This window comes from Etheostoma spectabile, chromosome 3 (assembly GCF_008692095.1).
Source record: "Etheostoma spectabile isolate EspeVRDwgs_2016 chromosome 3, UIUC_Espe_1.0, whole genome shotgun sequence".
NCBI lineage: Eukaryota > Metazoa > Chordata > Actinopteri > Perciformes > Percidae > Etheostoma > Etheostoma spectabile.
Genome location: NC_045735.1, coordinates 1,307,543 through 1,327,407, shown reverse-complemented (window position 1 = coordinate 1,327,407; position 19,865 = coordinate 1,307,543). Strand labels below are relative to the sequence as shown.

The 19,865-nt window shown below is 37.1% G+C and overlaps 2 protein-coding genes and 1 long non-coding RNA gene across 5 annotated transcripts in view; 1 reads left to right on the top strand and 2 right to left on the bottom strand.

Moving 5' to 3' along the window:
* klc3 (kinesin light chain 3) overlaps positions 1–19,865 on the top strand; it is a 31,480-nt gene that overhangs the window by 5,911 nt on the left and 5,704 nt on the right. For 2 of the 3 annotated variants that reach the window (XM_032512065.1, XM_032512063.1), the window contains 9 exons: positions 801–946; positions 1,617–1,699; positions 2,205–2,292; positions 3,588–3,689; positions 7,709–7,882; positions 8,263–8,362; positions 8,508–8,688; positions 9,000–9,066; positions 9,592–10,389. In XM_032512065.1, the coding sequence (XP_032367956.1) occupies positions 801–946; positions 1,617–1,699; positions 2,205–2,292; positions 3,588–3,689; positions 7,709–7,882; positions 8,263–8,362; positions 8,508–8,688; positions 9,000–9,066; positions 9,592–9,675 (1,025 nt within the window). In that variant the 3' untranslated portion in view covers positions 9,676–10,389. Of the gene's footprint in view, positions 1–800; positions 947–1,616; positions 1,700–2,204; positions 2,293–3,587; positions 3,690–7,708; positions 7,883–8,262; positions 8,363–8,507; positions 8,689–8,999; positions 9,067–9,591; positions 10,390–19,865 lie in introns of those variants that run through there. The other variant, XM_032512064.1, reaches the window with a different exon arrangement.
* The window catches only part of LOC116687011 (uncharacterized), a 24,477-nt gene continuing 15,026 nt past the window's right edge, over positions 10,415–19,865 (bottom strand). Inside the window, exon 3 of the long non-coding RNA XR_004331449.1 lies at positions 10,415–10,793. This is a non-coding gene — a long non-coding RNA (uncharacterized LOC116687011). The remainder of the gene's footprint in view (positions 10,794–19,865) is intronic.
* ercc2 (excision repair cross-complementation group 2) overlaps positions 13,713–19,865 on the bottom strand; it is a 13,298-nt gene continuing 7,145 nt past the window's right edge. The window contains exons 12-23 of the mRNA XM_032512055.1: positions 19,368–19,486; positions 19,007–19,076; positions 18,607–18,676; positions 17,747–17,848; positions 17,454–17,517; positions 17,113–17,234; positions 16,708–16,800; positions 16,370–16,442; positions 16,171–16,241; positions 15,755–15,898; positions 15,274–15,417; positions 13,713–14,619 (exon numbers count right to left, since the gene is read on the bottom strand). Of these exons, the coding sequence (XP_032367946.1) occupies positions 14,527–14,619; positions 15,274–15,417; positions 15,755–15,898; positions 16,171–16,241; positions 16,370–16,442; positions 16,708–16,800; positions 17,113–17,234; positions 17,454–17,517; positions 17,747–17,848; positions 18,607–18,676; positions 19,007–19,076; positions 19,368–19,486 (1,165 nt within the window). The 3' untranslated portion in view covers positions 13,713–14,526. The remainder of the gene's footprint in view (positions 14,620–15,273; positions 15,418–15,754; positions 15,899–16,170; positions 16,242–16,369; positions 16,443–16,707; positions 16,801–17,112; positions 17,235–17,453; positions 17,518–17,746; positions 17,849–18,606; positions 18,677–19,006; positions 19,077–19,367; positions 19,487–19,865) is intronic.

The following is a 19,865-nucleotide window of genomic DNA, read 5'->3' as shown; positions in this document are numbered from 1 at the left end:
TTAGTTGAACTCAGAAACTCAGTGTGACTGTATGCCACTACTTATGATATTTTGAGCAACAACTCTTCACACACAGCTAAGACATTTTAAGCTCTGATGTCAGATTTTAGTCACATGCCGTGATGAGTTTTCACATCGGGATCTTTTCAGAGTAAAACCTGATGGTAAAATTATTTTCTCAGCTAAATTCAGCTAAATTTAATACGTTAAATGCAGGCAGATAATTGTAATTGTTAATCTTGTCTGAAGTTCTCTTGTATAACGGCACCTTATTTTTCTGAAAACAATACAACACAAGTGGAGAGTCACATTGTCACATGACTGCAGACATGGCACTTTTGTATTGTAGCTACACAGCAAGACTTAATTTAACGTAAAGCAACACTAAAGGACTTTTTTAACCATGAAATAATTTTTCCAAAATTGTTTCAGTGGTTCATCAACTTGTAACAGGGTGAACGGCACTTCTGCATTCGGTTTGCGGCTCTCTACCGGCTATAACCGTACTATGAAAGTTTGCCAGATCGGGCAGCGGATCTGTAGTTCCAATGAGCCATAATGGGACAATTCTGCTTCCAACCCGTAGGGGGACCGAAGAGGGAAAAATCCTCTATTGTTGCTTTAAGAAAAAAAACGTAATTGATACTAATTGCATAATTTTTTTAATTAATGGTTCTGATTTAATTAAAGTACTTACATTAATGAAATGTGACTCAAACTTGTGATTGATTGCTTACATTAAGTCCAGACTCGCATCAAATCCTGCTTGTCTTTGTGCTTGTCTGTTTATTGCTGTTCAGTGTCCCAGCCTCACCACAGCAGTGCAGCAGCCGCAGCCCAGCAGGGCGGTTATGAGATCCCCGCCCGCCTTCGAACACTCCACAACCTGGTCATCCAGTACGCATCCCAGGGTCGATACGAGGTCGCTGTGCCACTCTGCAAACAGGTGAGAGTGGCGTTTACCTCGCACTGGCCCTCTGTGTAGTATCTTGTTACTGTTGCAAAAACAGAACTGAGGCCTGCAACAGCTCTGGCTCCTTCCCTGCCAGGTGGGTGTGTCACTTAAATGGCCCATTTGTGTAATATCCCGTTGTGTTCTTTAACCCCCACAATGTAGCACAAGTAGACTTAATATTTCCCATTCATCATTTTCCGTCAGATTGTTTAGATATTGACATTTACAACCGCACTTGATACCAGAAAGACAAGAGACATTGCAACTATGCTTTACTTTTGCACAAAACAGTCAGCTGTTACCCAAACTCCTGGGATGTTAAGTGCTTGTGTTTTGTTTTTTTACCCTAATCGTGTTTTAAAACTTTCTTTTAGCGACAGAGGCAGTGAGGTTTACTGTTTACTGGGTTGGGTTGTGTTTTTCCACAGCAGTGTTTGTGAATGTACATTTAGGCTAGTCTGGCTATCACCAGACCAAGCTCTAACCTTTTAACGGGCATAGTTCAAATGACTCCGTATGCAAATGGCTGGTCCTTCAACCAATCAGACCAACGATCCGGGTGACGTAGCAGTGACAGCGGAACCCCTACCGAGAGATCAGAAATGAATAGGTGAATGCAGTTTTTTTTTTAATGTAAATCATTATTTTAATGTCTCAACAGGCTTTGGAAGACCTGGAGAAGTCCTCAGGCCACACCCACCCAGACGTAGCCACCATGCTGAATATACTGGCGCTGGTATACAGGTGAGACCAGTCACCAAACAAAACAACACTAACACCCCTAAAAATTGATAATGCTATCTACACTCATGTCCACCCTGTTGTAATTCATTATCTAAATGCACATTTTTCAATGTTCGTGAAAAGCAGAGGAGACAGGTCTGGTGTTGATGACCCTATTTAGCAAATTAATTCTTTTTTAAGTTTTAAAGTTGTTAGTTCTGATATATGGCTCCACTTTCTGTTTACATTGCTGTAATATAAATAATGTTATATAATAATTTTTCGGCTGTGTACTTATGTCAGCTTTTTTCATCCGCACCATAACTACAAATGTTCCTTTAGTTCCTTTTTATAATATTAAAGCTCTTTAAAGAATAAAATGAGCAGAAATTATTATATAATATTCAACAAAACAATGTTCCTGCACTAAGAACAAGGAACTTCCTTTACCCAATCCAAGTGATTTTATATAAAACATTTGATCTGAGGTAGCAAACAGTGCAACATTTTTTTTTTTCCTCTACAGAGACCAGAACAAATACAAAGAAGCAGCCAACCTGCTGAACGACGCGTTGACGATCAGAGAGAAAACTCTTGGAGTGGACCATCCGGCTGTAAGTTAGCCTCCTTTTAATGAACCAACTGCTTACTACTGAGTTTAATTACCACTGACACCAACCTGAACGTCTGTTAGTTTCCTTTTCTTCTTGATATTTCACCATTTAGTTTTAATTAATTAATCATTTTAATTTGTTTATTAATCTCCAGTGGGGAAATTACAATGTACACTCTGTGTACACACTTTGTTAGTAACCACACACAGGCCTGAAATACACACACACAGGCCTATATATGCACTAATGGAGAGATGTCAAAGTGAGTGGCTGCCAGCGGAACCAGCACCCTGAGCGGTTGGGGGGGTACGGTGCCTTGCTCAAGAGCACCTGTCAGTGCCCAGGAGGTGAAGTGGCATCTCTCCAGCCACCAGTCCACACACTGTACCTTTTGGTCCATATGGGGACTTGAACCAGTGACCCTCCGGTTCTCAACACAACTCCCTACGGACTGAGCTACTGCCCCTCCCTGCCACACAGTTTTATCACTGTGTGAGTAAAAAAAAAAGATATAAATATAAAACATGTTTTTTTCCACGTTGTCTTGTCTCTTGGAAACTTTTCTAAATTACCCCAAAATATTTGCATTGTTTCAATTTAAGGTTTTTAGTAGCGGTGCACCGATCCAATATTAAGATTGGATATCGGCCCCGATGTGGACAAAATAGCTGGATCGGGGATCGGCCCGTGGATCTGTTCATTTTTCCGTTCCCCGATCCAGCTATTTTGTCGGTATTGTTTTTTTTTTTTCTCCGTCGCAGCACATCCTTCGTCCTTCGTCAGCTGCACGTGTGTCGCATGCTGGAAGAGTTGAGTTAAGCGTTAAGCAACATGAAGCCGGCCAAAGAGCCGGCTGTGTGGAGATATTTCACGCTTGCCACGCCAACTAGTTGGTCGGCTGTTTGCAACGTCTGCAAAGTACATGTTTCAAGGGGTGGTGGTAGTACTGCAAGCACAATTTAATCAACAATTTAATCAAGCACATCTAAAAGCACCATTCAAATTTAATACATTACATCTAGGTTATTTTGTCTTAGTTAGGAAAGTAAAGTTTAGTTAAGAAAGTCTGGTGCCTTTAGTCTCTTCCACATAGTGGAAGGAAGGTATAAAGTTTATTATTAATTCAATAACGGTATCAGATCGGTATTGAGTAGTGACAGATACACAAAGCCCAGGCATCAGTATCGGGACTGAAAAAGTTGGATTGGTGCATCCCCAGTTTTTATTGTAGTTTAGATCAGACATACTGAGTTGGTTTGTAATGTACATTGTCTGTTTTTGTGTTTTTTGTGCAGGTGGCAGCAACGCTCAACAACCTGGCGGTGCTTTATGGGAAAAGAGGAAAATACAAGGAAGCAGAGCCGCTGTGTAAAAGAGCTCTGGAGATCAGAGAGAAAGTGAGAGAACACACACACACTTTTGTATTTTGTACTGCAGTTATGAGGTTATAATAATGACTTTATTGTGAATATGTGCTATGATTTCTTTTGACTTTTTATGACATACTGGTATGACTTTTAATAACTTTTTCTCACATACTATAAAGTTTTTGACTTTTTACAACATACTATACAGTATGCTATGATTTTTTTATAACATTTTTACGACACAATACACTGTGACTTTTTTGACATACTGTTTTCGTCATACTATATTATCACTTTTTGAAGAAGAAATGTCTTTTAATAATCCCAAATTCACATTTTGCTCCATGTTAGTACAGTTGTACATATTGGGGCCACTTTTTTACAACATACATCGATGATTTTTTTGACATTGTTTTGACATACTACACTTCAGACTTTCTTCAACATATGACTTTTTTAACATACTATATACTATTGCTTTTTTGACCATCTATACAATGACATTTTATGACTTTTTTTTAACTTTTTCAACATACTGTACTGTGACTTTTTTGACATACAAAACTGTCTTTTTATGACTTTTTTTTCGACATACTATACTATGATCTTTTTTTTACTTTTTCGACATACTATAACTTTTTATGACATTTTTCTATACACTACACAATTACTTCTTTTTTTTTTTGACGTACTGTATTAGGACCTTTTTGACTTTCTTTTGACATACTATGACTTTTTGAAGAAGAAATATATTTATCCTGCGTGGTGAAGTTCACAGTATTAACCAAGTTAGTAAAGTAAAGCTGCAAACATGACACAGGGTCCTGAAATCCACGTTCTGTACTTTTGTCCCTAGTGGGACCTGAACTGGCTGCCCTCGAGTTCCCAACCCTGCATGGGCTGAGCTATTACCACCATACAGTTTTTCAAACGTACATATACTCACTTTTTTTCGACATACTATATATTATGACTTTTAATCAACACTATACTATGACTTTTTTTTAGACATACTATTTTCTCTCTTTTTTTATCCAGGTAAGTCTATTTAGAACAAATTCTCATTTGTTTGACATTCATACAGTTACCCCTTCATACGGGGAAGCTGCCCAGTACAACCACAGATGAGATGACTTTGTTCACTTTCCCCACCAAGATACAGTATATGCTGTCTGTCTGGGGATTGAACCATCGACCTCCCGGTTACATGTTCAGTTCTTTAATCTTTAGGGTTTTTTATTTTTTATTTTTTCAACACACTATACTATGATCTTTTATGACTTTTTTTCGATTAGATTTTTGCTTTTTAGACATACTATACTATGACATTTTTTGACATACTGTGCTTTGTTTGACTTTTTTCAACATACTATACTATGCCTTTTTTTTACTTTTTAGACATGCTATACTATGCCTTTTTTTTACTTTTTAGACATGCTATACTATGCCTTTTTTTACTTTTTTCAACATACTATACTATGCCTTTTTTTTCTTTTTTCAACATACTATACTTTGCCTTTTTTTACTTTTTCAACATGCCATACTATGCCTTTTTTTTACTTTTTCAACGCCATACTATGCCTTTTTTTTTACTTTTTTCACAGCTATACTATGCCTTTTTTACTTTTTTTCAACATCTATACTATGCCTTTTTTTTTACTTTTTAGACATGCTATACTATGCCTTTTTTTTACTTTTTCGACATGCCATACTAGCCTTTTTTTACTTTTTTCAACATACTATACTATGCCTTTTTTTTTACTTTTTAGCCATGCTATACTATGCCTTTTTTTACTTTTTAGACATGCTATACTATGCTTTTTTTACTTTTTTCAACATACTATACTATGCCTTTTTTTTCTTTTTCTCAACAACTATACTTTGCCTTTTTTTCTTTTCAACATCCATACTATGCCTTTTTTTTTTACTTTTTTCACCATGCTATACTATGCCTTTTTTAACTTTTTCAACATACTATACTATTTCTTTTTTTTACTTGTTTAGACATGCTATACTATGCCTTTTTTTTACTTTTTTCAACATACTATACTATTCTTTTTTTTTTACTTTTTAGACATGCTATACTATGCCTTTTTTACTTTTTGACATGCTATATAGGCCTTTTTTTAACTTTTTCGACATGCTAACTATGCCTTTTTTTTACTTTTTTTTTCAACATACTATACTATTTCTTTTTTTTTACTTTTTGACATGCTATACTATGCTTTTTTTACTTTTTTTGACATGCTATACTATGCCTTTTTTTACTTTTTGACATGCTATATATGCCTTTTTTTTACTTTTTCGACATGCTATACTATGCCTTTTTTTTTACTTTTTCGACATCCTATACTATGCCTTTTTTTACTTTTTAGACATGCTATACTATGCCTTTTTTTTACTTTTTTCAACATACTATACTATGCTTTTTTTTTACTTTTTAGACATGCTATACATGCCTTTTTTTACTTTTTTTGACATGCTATATATGCCTTTTTTTTTACTTTTTTCGACATGCTATACTATGCCTTTTTTACTTTTTTCAACATACTATACTATTTCTTTTTTTTCTTTTTTTAGACATGCTATACTATGCCTTTTTTTTACTTTTTTGACATGCTATACTATCTTTTTTTTTGTTCTTTTTTTTTTTGACATGCTATATATGCCTTTTTTTTACTTTTTCGACATGCTATACTATGCCTTTTTTTTACTTTTTCGACACTATACTTGCCTTTTTTTACTTTTTAGACATGCTAACTATGCCTTTTTTACTTTTTTGACATGCTATATAGTCTTTTTTATTTTTCGACATGCTTACTATGCCTTTTTACTTTTTTCAACATACTAACTATTTTTTTTTTTTACTTTTTAGACATGCATACTATCCTTTTTTTACTTTTTTGACATGCTATACTATGCCTTTTTTTACTTTTTGACATGCTATATTATGCCTTTTTTTACTTTTTCGACATGCAACTATGCCTTTTTTTACTTTTTCGACATACTATACTATGCCTTTTTTACTTTTAGACATGCATACTATGCCTTTTTTTTACTTTTTAGACATGCTATACTATGCCTTTTTTTTAACTTTTTTCGACACGCTATACTTGCCTTTTTTTACCATTTTCAACATGCTATCCTATGCCTTTTTTTTACTTTTTTCAACATACTATCCTATGCCTTTTTTTTAAAACTTTTTGCGCCATGCTACTATGCCTTTTTTAAAACTTTTTTTAAACATGCCATACTATGCCTTTTTTAAACTTTTTTCGACATGCTATACTATGCCTTTTTTTAAAACTTTTTTTAAACATGCCATACTATGCCTTTTTTAAACTTTTTTCGACATGCTATACTATGCCTTTTTTAAAACTTTTTTTAAACATGCCATACTATGCCTTTTTTTACTTTATTTGACATGCTATACTATGCCTTTTTTTACTTTATTTGACATGCTATACTATGACTTTTTTTGACATACTATACGATTACTTTTTTTAGACATGCTACACTATGACTTTTGTTTTTTACATACTATTCTTTGACTTTCTTTTAACATACAATACTATGACCTTTTTATGACTTTTTGACTTGCTAAACTATGACTTTCTTTTCGACATACTATACTAAGACTTTTTATGACTTTTTTTCAACATACTATACTATAACTTTTTATGACTTTTTGGACTTGCTATACGCTATACTTTTTTTTCAACCTACTATAGCTATAACTTTTCTTTTCTTACTACTATACTATAACTTTTTATGACTTTTTTGACATACTATACTATGACTTTTTTTCAACATACTATACTATAACTTTTTTGACATGCTATACTATGACTTTTCTTTTCGACATACTATACTATAACTTTTTATTACTTTTTTGACATACTATTCTGACTTTTTCGACATGCTATACTCAGCCCTTTTATTACTTTTTACGAGATACTATGACTTTTTATTACTTTTTTGACCCACGCAAACATTTTATGAGGTTTCACAACATACGACTTGTAATTTGTGTCTGAACGCTCCTTCAGGTTCTGGGTACAGACCACCCAGACGTGGCCAAGCAGCTGAACAATCTGGCTCTGCTGTGTCAGAACCAGGGGAAGTACCAGGAGGTGGAGCAGTATTACGAACGCGCTCTGCACATCTACCAGAGCAAACTGGGACTAGACGACGCCAACGTGGCCAAGACCAAGAACAACCTGGTGAGAGGAAACCTTGATGTAGAATTTTGTTAAAATCTGTCTGGAATTTTGCTTAAAGATTAGTCAAGATTTTAAATTCACAAAGGTGATGACACATTTAAAAATAATTTATTACATTACATTCATTTTCATCCAATAAGCGCACTCGACCCAACAACACCAAAAGTGGAAGAATCGAGCAAGTCATCTTCATCAAATATCAATATGAAATACATCAAGTTATAAACTGCTTCCAGTACATTTATTATGTACATTAGAAATTATATAAACGTTACTTTTGTACAAAATAAAGTCTAAATGCTGCTAATGAAACTACATTATTTAAATACACGTAAACCTTTTTCTATAACCTACTTTTCCATGTCTTTGTTCTTTCTCAGGCATCGTGCTATCTAAAGCAGGGGAAATACAGACAAGCTGAAGCACTTTACAAAGAAATCCTGACCAGAGCACATGAAAAGGAGTTTGGATCTGTAGAAGGTACATTGTTTTGAAGTTTTATATTAGCATTCACAATATACTTTTTTAAAATGCATGGTTTAGGAGAAAGGAACACCAACAGCTTGTTTTTGCACACTGTATGTATACACTCATTTCTTTGTCATTCTGTCTGCGGGTCCTCCAGGCGACGGCCGTCCCAGCTGGTCCGGTGCCGAGGACGGCGGCTCCGGACAGGACGGACTCAGTAACCTGAGGCGCAGCGGCTCCTTCACCAAACTCAGAGAGTCCATCCGCAGAAGCAGCGAGAAACTGGTCCGCAAGCTGAAAGGAGTTGGACTGGAGGAAACGACCCCAAGGAATGCTGGGTAATATATAATATTTTTGCACATTTTTTTCTCTGACCTTGCTACAGAAGTTTGCTGGTTCAAGTGAAATGAACATCCGCTGTTGAATAATTTTACATTTCACATTTAAATTAGGACCTCAGCCCGCAAACCTCTAAATTGCCTTTTGGTCTTTTGATTTGATATCTCCATTTTTCAGTCCTGTTGATGTTAAACCAGCGTTGGCGGCAGTACATTTTCCCCACAAAAAAATTCTTTACTGATTCCAAATCAGTAAAACTAAGCTTGAAGAAGTATCAAGAGTTCATTCTAATATTTTGTCCTGTTTTCAGAATGAAGAGGGCGAACTCTCTAAATGTGTTGAATGTTGGAGCTAGAGAGAGTCAGGACGGCGCCCAGGTGAGCAGACTGGGATCAATGATTCAATCAACATAACCTGTTTTGTCTTGGTCCACTGTATAAATGCAGCATAATTCAGGAACTGAGTGACTGACACACAGACAAGAGTTAAATCAGTAATACAATCTTCAACACACGGACACTTGAAGTTCCTATTTGGCTACTATATATTGAATCTGTATCAGGTCAGTAATCCACTCTATAAACTTTTATTGTCAGTATTTGACCAATAAACTTTAATAAAAAAGTAATATATGAAACTTCAGGGGGGTGATGTCATGTCGAGGCTCCCTCTTGAGAAATATCCATTATGGCATGTACACATAAATGTGCAATAGAGACTAGGTACCAGATGTAAGATGCAAAAACACAAGGTATAGTATGTAATAAAAAAAAATCATAAAAGGCATAATGTTATCAGTAAGTATGTCCTAAGTAGTCATAGTTTGTCAAAAAAGAATTTCATAAAATGTCACAGAAATTAGCAACACGTAAACATCCATCATGTGTGTTTTTGTTCCTCAGTCGAGCCGTTTGACAGATGTTCGAGGCCTAAGCTCCAGCACGCAGAGCCTGACAAGACGAGGGTCACTCGGTGGTACCAGCTAACACGCGCACACGCGCACACACACCCCACTTTCAGTCCCCTCAAGAAACACAGAGATAGTTGTCACTATTGGTGACAAAAATCTAACTTGCATATGTGTTTTCTATCCATTATTTTTTTTTAAATGTATTTGCCATTTAGGAAATTTTACTGCCAGCTTAATAATATCACAAGTTTGGCCTCCGGTAATGACAAGTTTCTCCAAGAAGTGATAAAAAATGGTGTAGTAACACATCGACATACAGTATATCTACACTGCACTATAACCTTTCCTTCCTGTTCACTTGAAATTTAAAAACATTCCTTTGTGGTTATAGACTACTTAAAACAACACTTTATATTTACACTGTAAGAAAACTTCACTTTCAAGGTTTTTACATTTCCATATTTAAACCAGACCATGTTTTTTAATCTTTACTACAGTACGTTGTTTCCTAATGCTAGTGTGCCCTTTTAGGTACATTTATATTAACACTGGAAGAAGTTGCGTTATTAATGTTTAAGATGTTTTAAAGAAACAACATTGTAGATTCTTTTTAAATTGTATGGACTGTTGAGAAGCACAGAGATGTAAAGTTATTTATATAAAGATCAAAACATGATGTCAAATTGTTACATTTGGTTGACACGTTAAGCTATCAAGTTTGACTGTTATTTAAATGTGTTTTGCCTTTAAAATGTGCAGGTCATTCTAATTATTATGTCACAGCTAATCAAAACGATCAATGTTTACTTTGCCACAGTCCAGTTTTGTCATTCCACATTATGAGAATATGGACCAACTTTTTTTCTTAAATATAAACTCCACATGGACAAAACCAATGCACATATCTGAATTTAAACATAGTACTGCTAAATGTTTGTCAGTCAATATTTTTAAATCATCAATACTTGAATGTTAACATTCCTTACACATACATACAATGTTACACATTTCAATACCCAGCAATTATGTACAATATTTGTTACAAAAAACATTTATTTAGAAAATAGTTTGAATCGATGTGGATACCCAAAGTTATTGTTGTGTGCCTGAGTCAATGTTGGTAACTTTCAGCTGGTCTAGGATTGAAGTTAAATGACCCACTTTGACAGACCAGTAGTATTTACTCAAAGACAACTGTACATAAGAGACAAATTTAAGCAAATAAAGCTGCGTTCAAGGACCGTCAGGTGGTAAAAAGCAAGGACATACATGGTGAATAGACTCCTGTCCGTTTTGAGGGGGAAACAGCACCGCCTCTGTCGCTGTCACAAGAACGTTTTAAAACGCAAGCACTTCACTGCCCTGGGGCCTGTTGCACGAAACTAGGATAAGGGATTAAGCCGGGATATTTCCAGTTTACCTGGATGAATTTAGCTGTGGACTCGGTTGCACGAAACCAGATTGAATTAAGCCCCGCCAAGTACCCATGGAGATTTATTCTTTGCGGCTAGCCTGGTCCGAGCAGGCTAACAGCCGGGCTAAGATTAATCCTGGAGTCTCATGTTTTAATCAGCTGCCGTCTGATCGAATAAACGTGTTAACAGTATTGCGTTGTCTCTGCATGTTTTCTGCTTTATTTTATTAACATCCATTACCACTTGTCACTATTGTTGTCGCGAGTTTGATTTAAACCCTACTACAGCTGTTTAGATGGTCAGAAATGGTTGCACTGGCACCCTGATGCGGAGGGGGACTTTTCCCGGTGGACGGTAGCGTGTTCGGGGCTGCCTGGCGTGCGCCGCTCCGCGTGGCCGCTGCCCGTGGGCCGTGGCCATTCTATTGCCTGCCAGCAGACTTGCGAGTTGTGTCAGTGTCCACTCTCTCTGTAAAAGTAGAGATGAGCAGCGCACGTCCGTGGTCTCAGCTTCAGGTTTCTACAGGACGCGCTCCGGAATTAAGTGTGACGATATTAATGTAGCGATGTTCCCAGATGATATAATGGCAGACTGGTCAGAGACCAATACATTCTGATTCATTTTCTTGATTTTTGTCTTGTCCTCTCTAGTAAGGTAGGCTAGTTTGTGTTACCCCTTAATAAGTGGGCCTAGTTTTGATATACCTTACACTGGTTTCATAATAAGTCTCACATCACCGGTATAAAACGTGGTCTATACACAGCACGTATTAGTGGAGTTATCATTCATCACAATCATTATTTTGGTGCGTCACTTGTCGAAGAATAAAAAACATGAATATTGTTTTACATTGCTCACAGCGTGTATTGAAGTCATTTACTTTTTTTTCTAGTTGTTGCCCCTTTCTGATTGTTCTGTATGAACATTAATTGTATATATAGATGTATATTAGAGATTTGTGCGTGGTTGTAAAACATGTCTCACGTTGTGAATAAGTTTGAAATTAAGCCTAAGTCCGTAGGGTCCATTTCCGAGGAACATTAGTTCCCTCTGCTCTCTTTTGGGCAAAGGATATATTTTTAAACCCCCACCATTCAGTAGGGTCCGCTATGTTGGGCTTTTTTTCTCCGTTTGATAAGAGCCGTATTTCCCTTTTTCCATTTTCTTCCCCTCCTCGTTACTTTCCATTCGAAGCTGCTGTCCATTGGGTGAAACACGTGGCGCATGCGTCTTCTCCATCTCTGCATCAGTAAATCTGTGATCGATAACGTGGTCTATTTGAGAAAGCCGTGAACGTGCACTTATCCCAGCTATCTACACCTGGCTTGACATAGCTCCACCTGTTCATCCTGGCTCGGCAAACGTGCAACCGATCAAGCCGCGATGAGCAGGTCACACTAAGTCAAGCTGCGCTTTTTCACTTATCCTGGATATTTTTATTCTACTTTCGTGCAACAGGCCCCAGGAGTTTTTTCAGCTGAACAACAAAACAGTCATCCCCTCTTGTCATGAATTGAAGCCGCCTTCAAGTGCGGTTGGAAATATAAAGTCTACCTGTACTAAACTGGGGGGTGAAACAACACTACAGGAAGTAAGTTAAGTAACCCACCGCTGCACAACACTGCAGTGAATCACTGGATTGTTTTCTTTGGTCCGAACGATCCCTTAGTTCAAAATGTTTCAGCATAAAGATTACACAAGCCCAAAAGACGCTATCTGCCCAGAGCCAAACGCAGACATACGACGCTAGTGGCTAAACTGTGAAGACCGATGGAACATGTGTCTGCCCAGAGCGGTAAATGTAGCCCACCGTAGCATGGCTGAAGAACAATTTTGAGGCACAGGTAACCGACCTAAGTAGGTCTATTACATCCATGCTTATTCACTGAAATGCCTGAAATCCTTACTGCAACTCACTACTATAAATAGAAAACTAGCTTTTAATATGACACATACATTACTTTGTGCACTTTTTAATTTGTTATAGCAAGAATCACTTGAATTAGTTACCTAAAATTAAAACTGGAGATTTGGGGACGCAATTACAACACTGCGTGAACAAAACCTCCATAGCTTCTTCCTTTTTATGTTAGGCCTCCAATCACTATAATTTTAAAAATATTCACTTAGTCCTCAGAATATTTTAATGAAAAATACAGACGCAAATAAATGAGAGCTGCTAGGAAATCTTGGCTTCCTGACAATGACATTACCACCTGTTCATAATGGATTTAATGCCACAAAACCCCACTTCCATTTTTCTTTTTTTAAATGTAATATTGTAAATCCATTTTTCCCATGATGGAGAACTACTGCTGTACATTTGCTGTGATAAAAGTTGTCACTGCTGTTTGGTAAGGGCTGAATTATTCTCTTAATAAATCACCTGTAAGAATTACAAATAAAATGGGATGTGGATATGACTATATTCATCTCCTGATGCTGTGTTTATTCTGGAAAATAGGAATGTTTTTGAATTTTATATTTGCAAACTTAAGCTGAAATAAATTACAATAACATTAAAACCTGAGTGTTTTTATATTCTCAGATTACATGGTTTTCATGGAAATACCGCTTCATGTCTTTTTAGGGTTTGACAAGTATAATTTTTTTACATTTAAGGGCTTTAATTTTCTGCTTGAATAGTTAGTGTTTGCCCAAAACAAAATGTTCTGATGAAGAAAACACAAGTCAAGTGTTAAATACAAACATTTATATTCCAAATTCCTGATTGAAAAACAAATACAAATATTCACGTTCAGTATAAAAGCTACATAGAGTATTTCTGTACAGTAGTCTGTATGACAGACGCTATATGGACCAATGTTACACCCACAGATGGAGCAGTGTTTTAGTTAATGCAACATGTTTACCACACTGAACTTATTTTTAATCTGCCTGTCTTGTTTGAATCAAAACACCTTCAAAAAAAACAACACGCATGAATTTTTTTTGGTTTGAAAAGTGATAAATGTGTTTTTGGAAAAGATTCTATATTTCTGTTACATGCTCCCACAGTACAGCTGTCAGTGATCTGTACTACTGAATACACAAAGTATACAAAATCTTAGGACCAACTCCATAAAACTGCAAAATCAGTCACAATCTGTGTTAGATATGTTTGAAACGCAGCACTACGTAGAAGGTGTGGGTGACAGCTGTGTGCCAATATTCTGTAGACTCAGTGTGTGACCTGAAATACTGATGGCTTGTGTCTTTTCTGTGTAATTACTACACACCGACTGACCGTTATCCAATCAGAAATCATTATTGTAGCCACCAGAGCTGAGCCAACATGTGTTTCCAATACTTTTCATGGTTTGTTTAGTGATGACCAACAAACTCTCTGACATATCTAAACTGTTTTTTGTGATGTTCTGGTGTTGTAACCCTGCACTGTACATCTAGCACACTAAATCTTTCATTTAATTAAGTTCCATCTGCTATTTGACACATCATTGTTAACGGGTGCTGACCCCATCATGGGTGTTGACGGTGCATACATGTCACCTTTAGGTCTGATGAGCAATCTTAGCAATTTTCTGCAACATCTCTTCTGACTCCAGCTGCTCCAGAGTCAACAGAGAGAGACCCAGCTGATCCTCCTGGAGAGAGAAAATTACGAGAGATTAGGTTAGAGACTAAGAGTTATGGAAACAAAAAGGTGAGTATGTGTCTAAAGTACACACAGACGTTGTCTTTTGGTCTTTGCAAAGGGGATGAGTACTGAAATCATTCAGCAATCTTTCAAAGTACTTTTCCCTTGCTCTGCCTTTTTATTGAAGTTGTATACATGAGCGTAGACACAAAGCAGTTTTGCATAAATGGATTTAGTATATCATATTCTTTGCTTCACCAGTTGTTGAGCTGTGAACTCAAACATGTTCACCAAAGTTGGATAGAGGAGCAATATGTTTCTACACACAGTCACAGTTGCAACCCCCACCCAAGTTTCTTATGTTACTCTGCAAGCTTGACATTCCTGTGTTCGAAGTGGCCTCACCCCAAAAAAAATTCTCCATTTCTATATAGGTCTTACATATTCACAAGATAACTATTTCACATTATAACTATTTACAGTCACCACAGTATCATAGACTTCCTGGTCAACAACTTTCAGTGTCTTGCTAAAGGACACTGCTGAGGACATCATGCTGTTCACTATGCAGTTCTAAGCAACTTCAAATTGGATAGGGTTAAGTAGGAAGCTGCTACGTGCTTAATTCATAGCACATATTTTACACTCGTGTGAGTCGGACCTGTCTGAAAGGCTGAGCCATTTGCCGCAGGAAGTGCTTGGACAGCTGGACAGCCTCGTCCACGGTGAGGTTCAGGCTGCCGTCATTGATGTGTTCCTGTATCCAGCGAGGAAGCTTCCCACGTTTGTCTGCTCGGGCATAACGCTGTGAAAGGGAAAAGCAGTTATCACATACTGATTGAGCTACACTCGAGGGAAATAAACTGCCTAACGCTCTAGTGGAGTTTCTTTAAAGTGCTCTAAGTGATGTTGGGTGACATTACTTCTTGTTGAGATTCAAAGTATTTTCAAATAAAACGAGCCACCTACAGAGACGACATTTGAAGTGAAAGCACCTTTAAGACTTACAATTAGAAGAATGTGGTTGTAAGGTCAGCCGTGAATGTGACGCAAAATGATGCTAAGAATGTGTTTATAGGCATGTACTGTTCGAAAAGCAGGGTCATAGGACAACATTTTGACCGGGCAGAAACATCACACACCTTGTCAGCGAAGATCATGAGTCCGTAGTCAGTCTTTCCTCTGATGGCTCTGCCCACACACTGGGCTGCGTGACGCATGGCGTCAAACGTCAGAAAGTCATTCTCTCTGATCTGAAACTGATCCCGGAGGTACTCCAGACGAGCCTGAAACATCCGAGTCAGTGAGGAAGAAATATTGTCAAGCTATGAACAGAGAGAGGACTGTAGCACTGAACAGTCAGAATGAGGATTCAGATGATTTTTCTCAAATTGTGGTATCTTTAGCATAAAAGTAGTTTATAAGCCATAAACCTTTTTTTCCCATTGTTCTAGAGGACATTTTACACACAGTTCAGGCACTAAAAAATAAACTGGCGGGGGTAATTGTGAATTTAAGAAGAAGAGTGATTTATTTCAGACACATAGATAGCTCTGACCTTTAGGATGCGGCTCTGCGTGTAAACGTAAGGCACTCCAAACATGATGACGGCCCGCCCAAAATGATGCACTGAACAGAACAAGATTTAAAAGTTATTATGTTGAACAGAACATACTGTACACCCAATATAAGGCTTACTTTTTAGGTTTACTAAATCTTTACATCGTATATAACCATAAAGCAAATCTGTTGCATACCAAAATCTATTCCTTCGGACACCTTTCCCCTGGCCACAGACAGGAGGATTGCTCCTCTGCCGTTCTCACATGCCTGAAGAGAAGAGACGGACAGCAAAAGGTCAGAGATCAAAGGTCTGCAACTCACCATGACAACGGAGAGATAAAATATCGCCATGAGTTTGCTTTTATTCCTGTACAGCACTGCTGAAGCTAAATGGAACAATGACAGGCATCGTGTCATCCGTCTTTACCAAGTTGACCTTTGTTTAGCACCTCAGCAGCTGTAAACTAATGACATTTGTGACTTTTTTATTTTAATGAAAATAAGACTTTGAGATGACAGGTGTCACTCTGACCTCCTGGTATTTCTCCAGGGCCATGCTCGTCTCTGCAGCATCCGGAGTCTCAATGAAGATCAGCTTGTTTCTCTGGATATTCTCCAGGATACCCTGCAAACAAACATGTCCAAAAACACACATAAGGAAACTGCGCTGCCTTTTTTAAAAAAAAAATGTATTAACAAATACAATAATATTGTTCTATTCTGCTTTAAGAATAAACAAACTTGTACAAAATGCTTGCTGACACAAATACTATTCTGTTTCAATGATTTTTATTGTTATAATAGGGAGAAGATAAAATAGGATCCACGTTCAAAATAACTAGCGCAGTCTCCCAGGTGTGTGTGTGTGTGTGTGTGTGTGTGTGTGTGTGTGTGTGTGTGTGTGTGTGTGTGTGTGTGTGTGTGTCAACACACTGACCTGTTCATACCAAGACGCCACTATATTCTCCATGTAGACGTAGCTGGTGAAGAATGCCACAATGCCATCGGGAACGATCGCAGACATCTCTAGAAGTAAGTTTCCATAATTACGAATCACAGCTGCGAACAAAATAAAAAAAACACATCAACATTAATGGCACATTTCAACAAAGAGACTATGTTTTGTCTTGAGAACTGTTTTGGGATATTATGTTCTGAAAGATATATGTGTTTATACGCATGTATGTCTTAGCTGCACTTTTCACCAAACATATTTAATTTTTATGTTGATATGAGTATGTGATACTGTCTTTAGGACATTGAGACATTTCTACTAACCAAAGTCTTCTCTGGTCTCAAACTTGGAGCTCAGGGCCACCTGATCATTTCCCCTGCCAACAATCTGTAAAAATGTAAAAATCAAAACAGAAGATAACAAAAACAATTCAATTAAGAATAGTAATACAATTGAATTTTTGATTTTATGCAATAAAAGGGTTTAACTTGGTCAAGAAAGCAGTTTTTAATGACATGATTTGTCAATCTGAGTCCATGACTAGTTCCATAATTTCTCTTCCAATCCACCAGAGTGAGTGTGTTTTTGAACGTGTGTGTCTGAGGGTGTTACACACCAGAGGACAGAGGCAGGTCCGTGCCAGCGTCATGGTGAAGGATGCCATGGTAACAGGACGGAAGTCGAGGATTCGGGGATAGATGTCCAGCGGAGAGAGAGTCTAAAGTTGTTAAGCAGAAGGACAGGAGAGTCAAAATGAGAGCAGGATTCAGTCATCAGTGCACGTCTACAGTCAGTTGTTTGGGAACAAAGAATTCATGACTGCATGTGTCAGATAATAACTTTCCAGAATAAAAGAAGGAAAAGATATAATATCCAGGCCACCGGTGTGAATAGAAATGTTAATAATTAGTTACTAACTGTTATGGGTTGATTTGTTTAAAGTATCAAAGTACAATGACAAATACAAAAGCAAAATGTACAAAATGGTCATGGAAATTCAGTCAATTAATGAATGAATGAAACTAAAGGATTTTATTGATTATGGAAAGTCTCCAGCTGTAACTGCTCACCCCTCTGCATACTAGGGGTGCATTATATATATGCGATATCACGTTGTGCAATATTATCTTAAACGTTTTGTGTCCTTTTATCTTTATTTATTATACTGTCCAACCAGTACAACACGTCTTGTTCTGTAGACACGGTCCTTATTAATATGTCAATGTTGGACCAGTCCGATGTGACTGTCAGTTGAAATAAATTGTGTGTTTTGATGTGTTTTCTCATAACTTTCGTAATTTTACATGTTTAAAAATATCGAAATAATATCAATATTGCAATAGTCATAATCAATACTGCAATATTCATAATGGATATCGCAATATCCCATTTTGTCAATATCATGCAACCCTACTGCATACATAGCCTGAGATATTGGTTAAACTACGTAGACAGACTGTTGACTAACTAACTTACCCCCGAGGTGATGATGACCGACTGAAATCTCTGAAAAACAGGTTTGATGGCAATAGACGGGTCCATACAGCTGAAAGAGATGCAAAAACAGAAAAAGATCAGAACAGTCATAACCTGGAGCCTCATTTATAAAAACCTGTTACGCATGAAAAAGTTGCGTGAAGCAGAGTGAAATTTGTAGTTGCAACATTCTTTGCAAAAGTCGGGATTTATAAAGACTTTCCATACGTAACAATGTGCCCAGTTTTCCGCAACCTTTTAGACCATACGTGTGATGGTGCGTAACGCTCCCAAAACTTATTAGACTGCGTTTTAGTGACCTATGATGGTAACCCGAAATATCACACTGATAAAGTACTGTGGATGCATCAATAATGCTTCCTTATTGATTCTACCCCACCTGAAGTGCAGCACAGGGTTGGCAATGGTTGGAGTTCTGTCTTCAAAGGGTTCAATGATTATTGTGAAACCTTGAGAGAGAGAGAGAGAGAGAGAGAGAGAGAGAGAGAGAGAGAGAGAGAGAGAGAGAGAGGAGTGAGAGAGAGAGAGAGAGAGAGAGAGAGAGAGAGAGAGAGAGAGAGAGAGAGAGAGAGAAAGATGATTTCAAAACCTCCCAAATAAAGTTTTACTTAAAACATCACAAAACATAATCTACTAAATCTTACTTCTACCACAGATCTTACTCCAACTAAAGTGTCTACCAACATATTTGATAAGTGTCTGGTTTCAGAACTTAAAGACGTACAGAAGTGTTTTAGTACCTTGGCTGTAGGTGCTGACCAGGGTGGCAAAGTTGGAGATGAGAGTAACGGCTGAGAAATCGGCGATGTCAGCAATCTCCAGAGTCCGTAGTAGCGACTGTAACCGCTCTGCACAAAACCTGAATAGATACAAAGTGATGGGTACAAGATTATAGAGAATAATGTCTAAATAAGGGTCTGAGCACGCTGCTAAGGACATGAGGGAACAAGAAAGTAAAGAAGTAATTATGCAACTGAGGAAGAGACAGAGAAATTTAAAGAGCAAAAAAAGTAAGTGACTATATGATCACATCGCTGTCTAGGTTATAAAAAAAAGGGTGAAGACTTAAGGTCCCATTTTGTAAAAAGTAAGATTTCCATTTGTTTCTTTCCATGATAAATAAGTCAAAGTGCTATATCTTTAATATTGGTATTTATATAATTTTATTACAAGTCCTTACTTTTCAATATTTATGGTCACAGGTTAATATAACTTAAATTATGCTACCGACTCTTGCT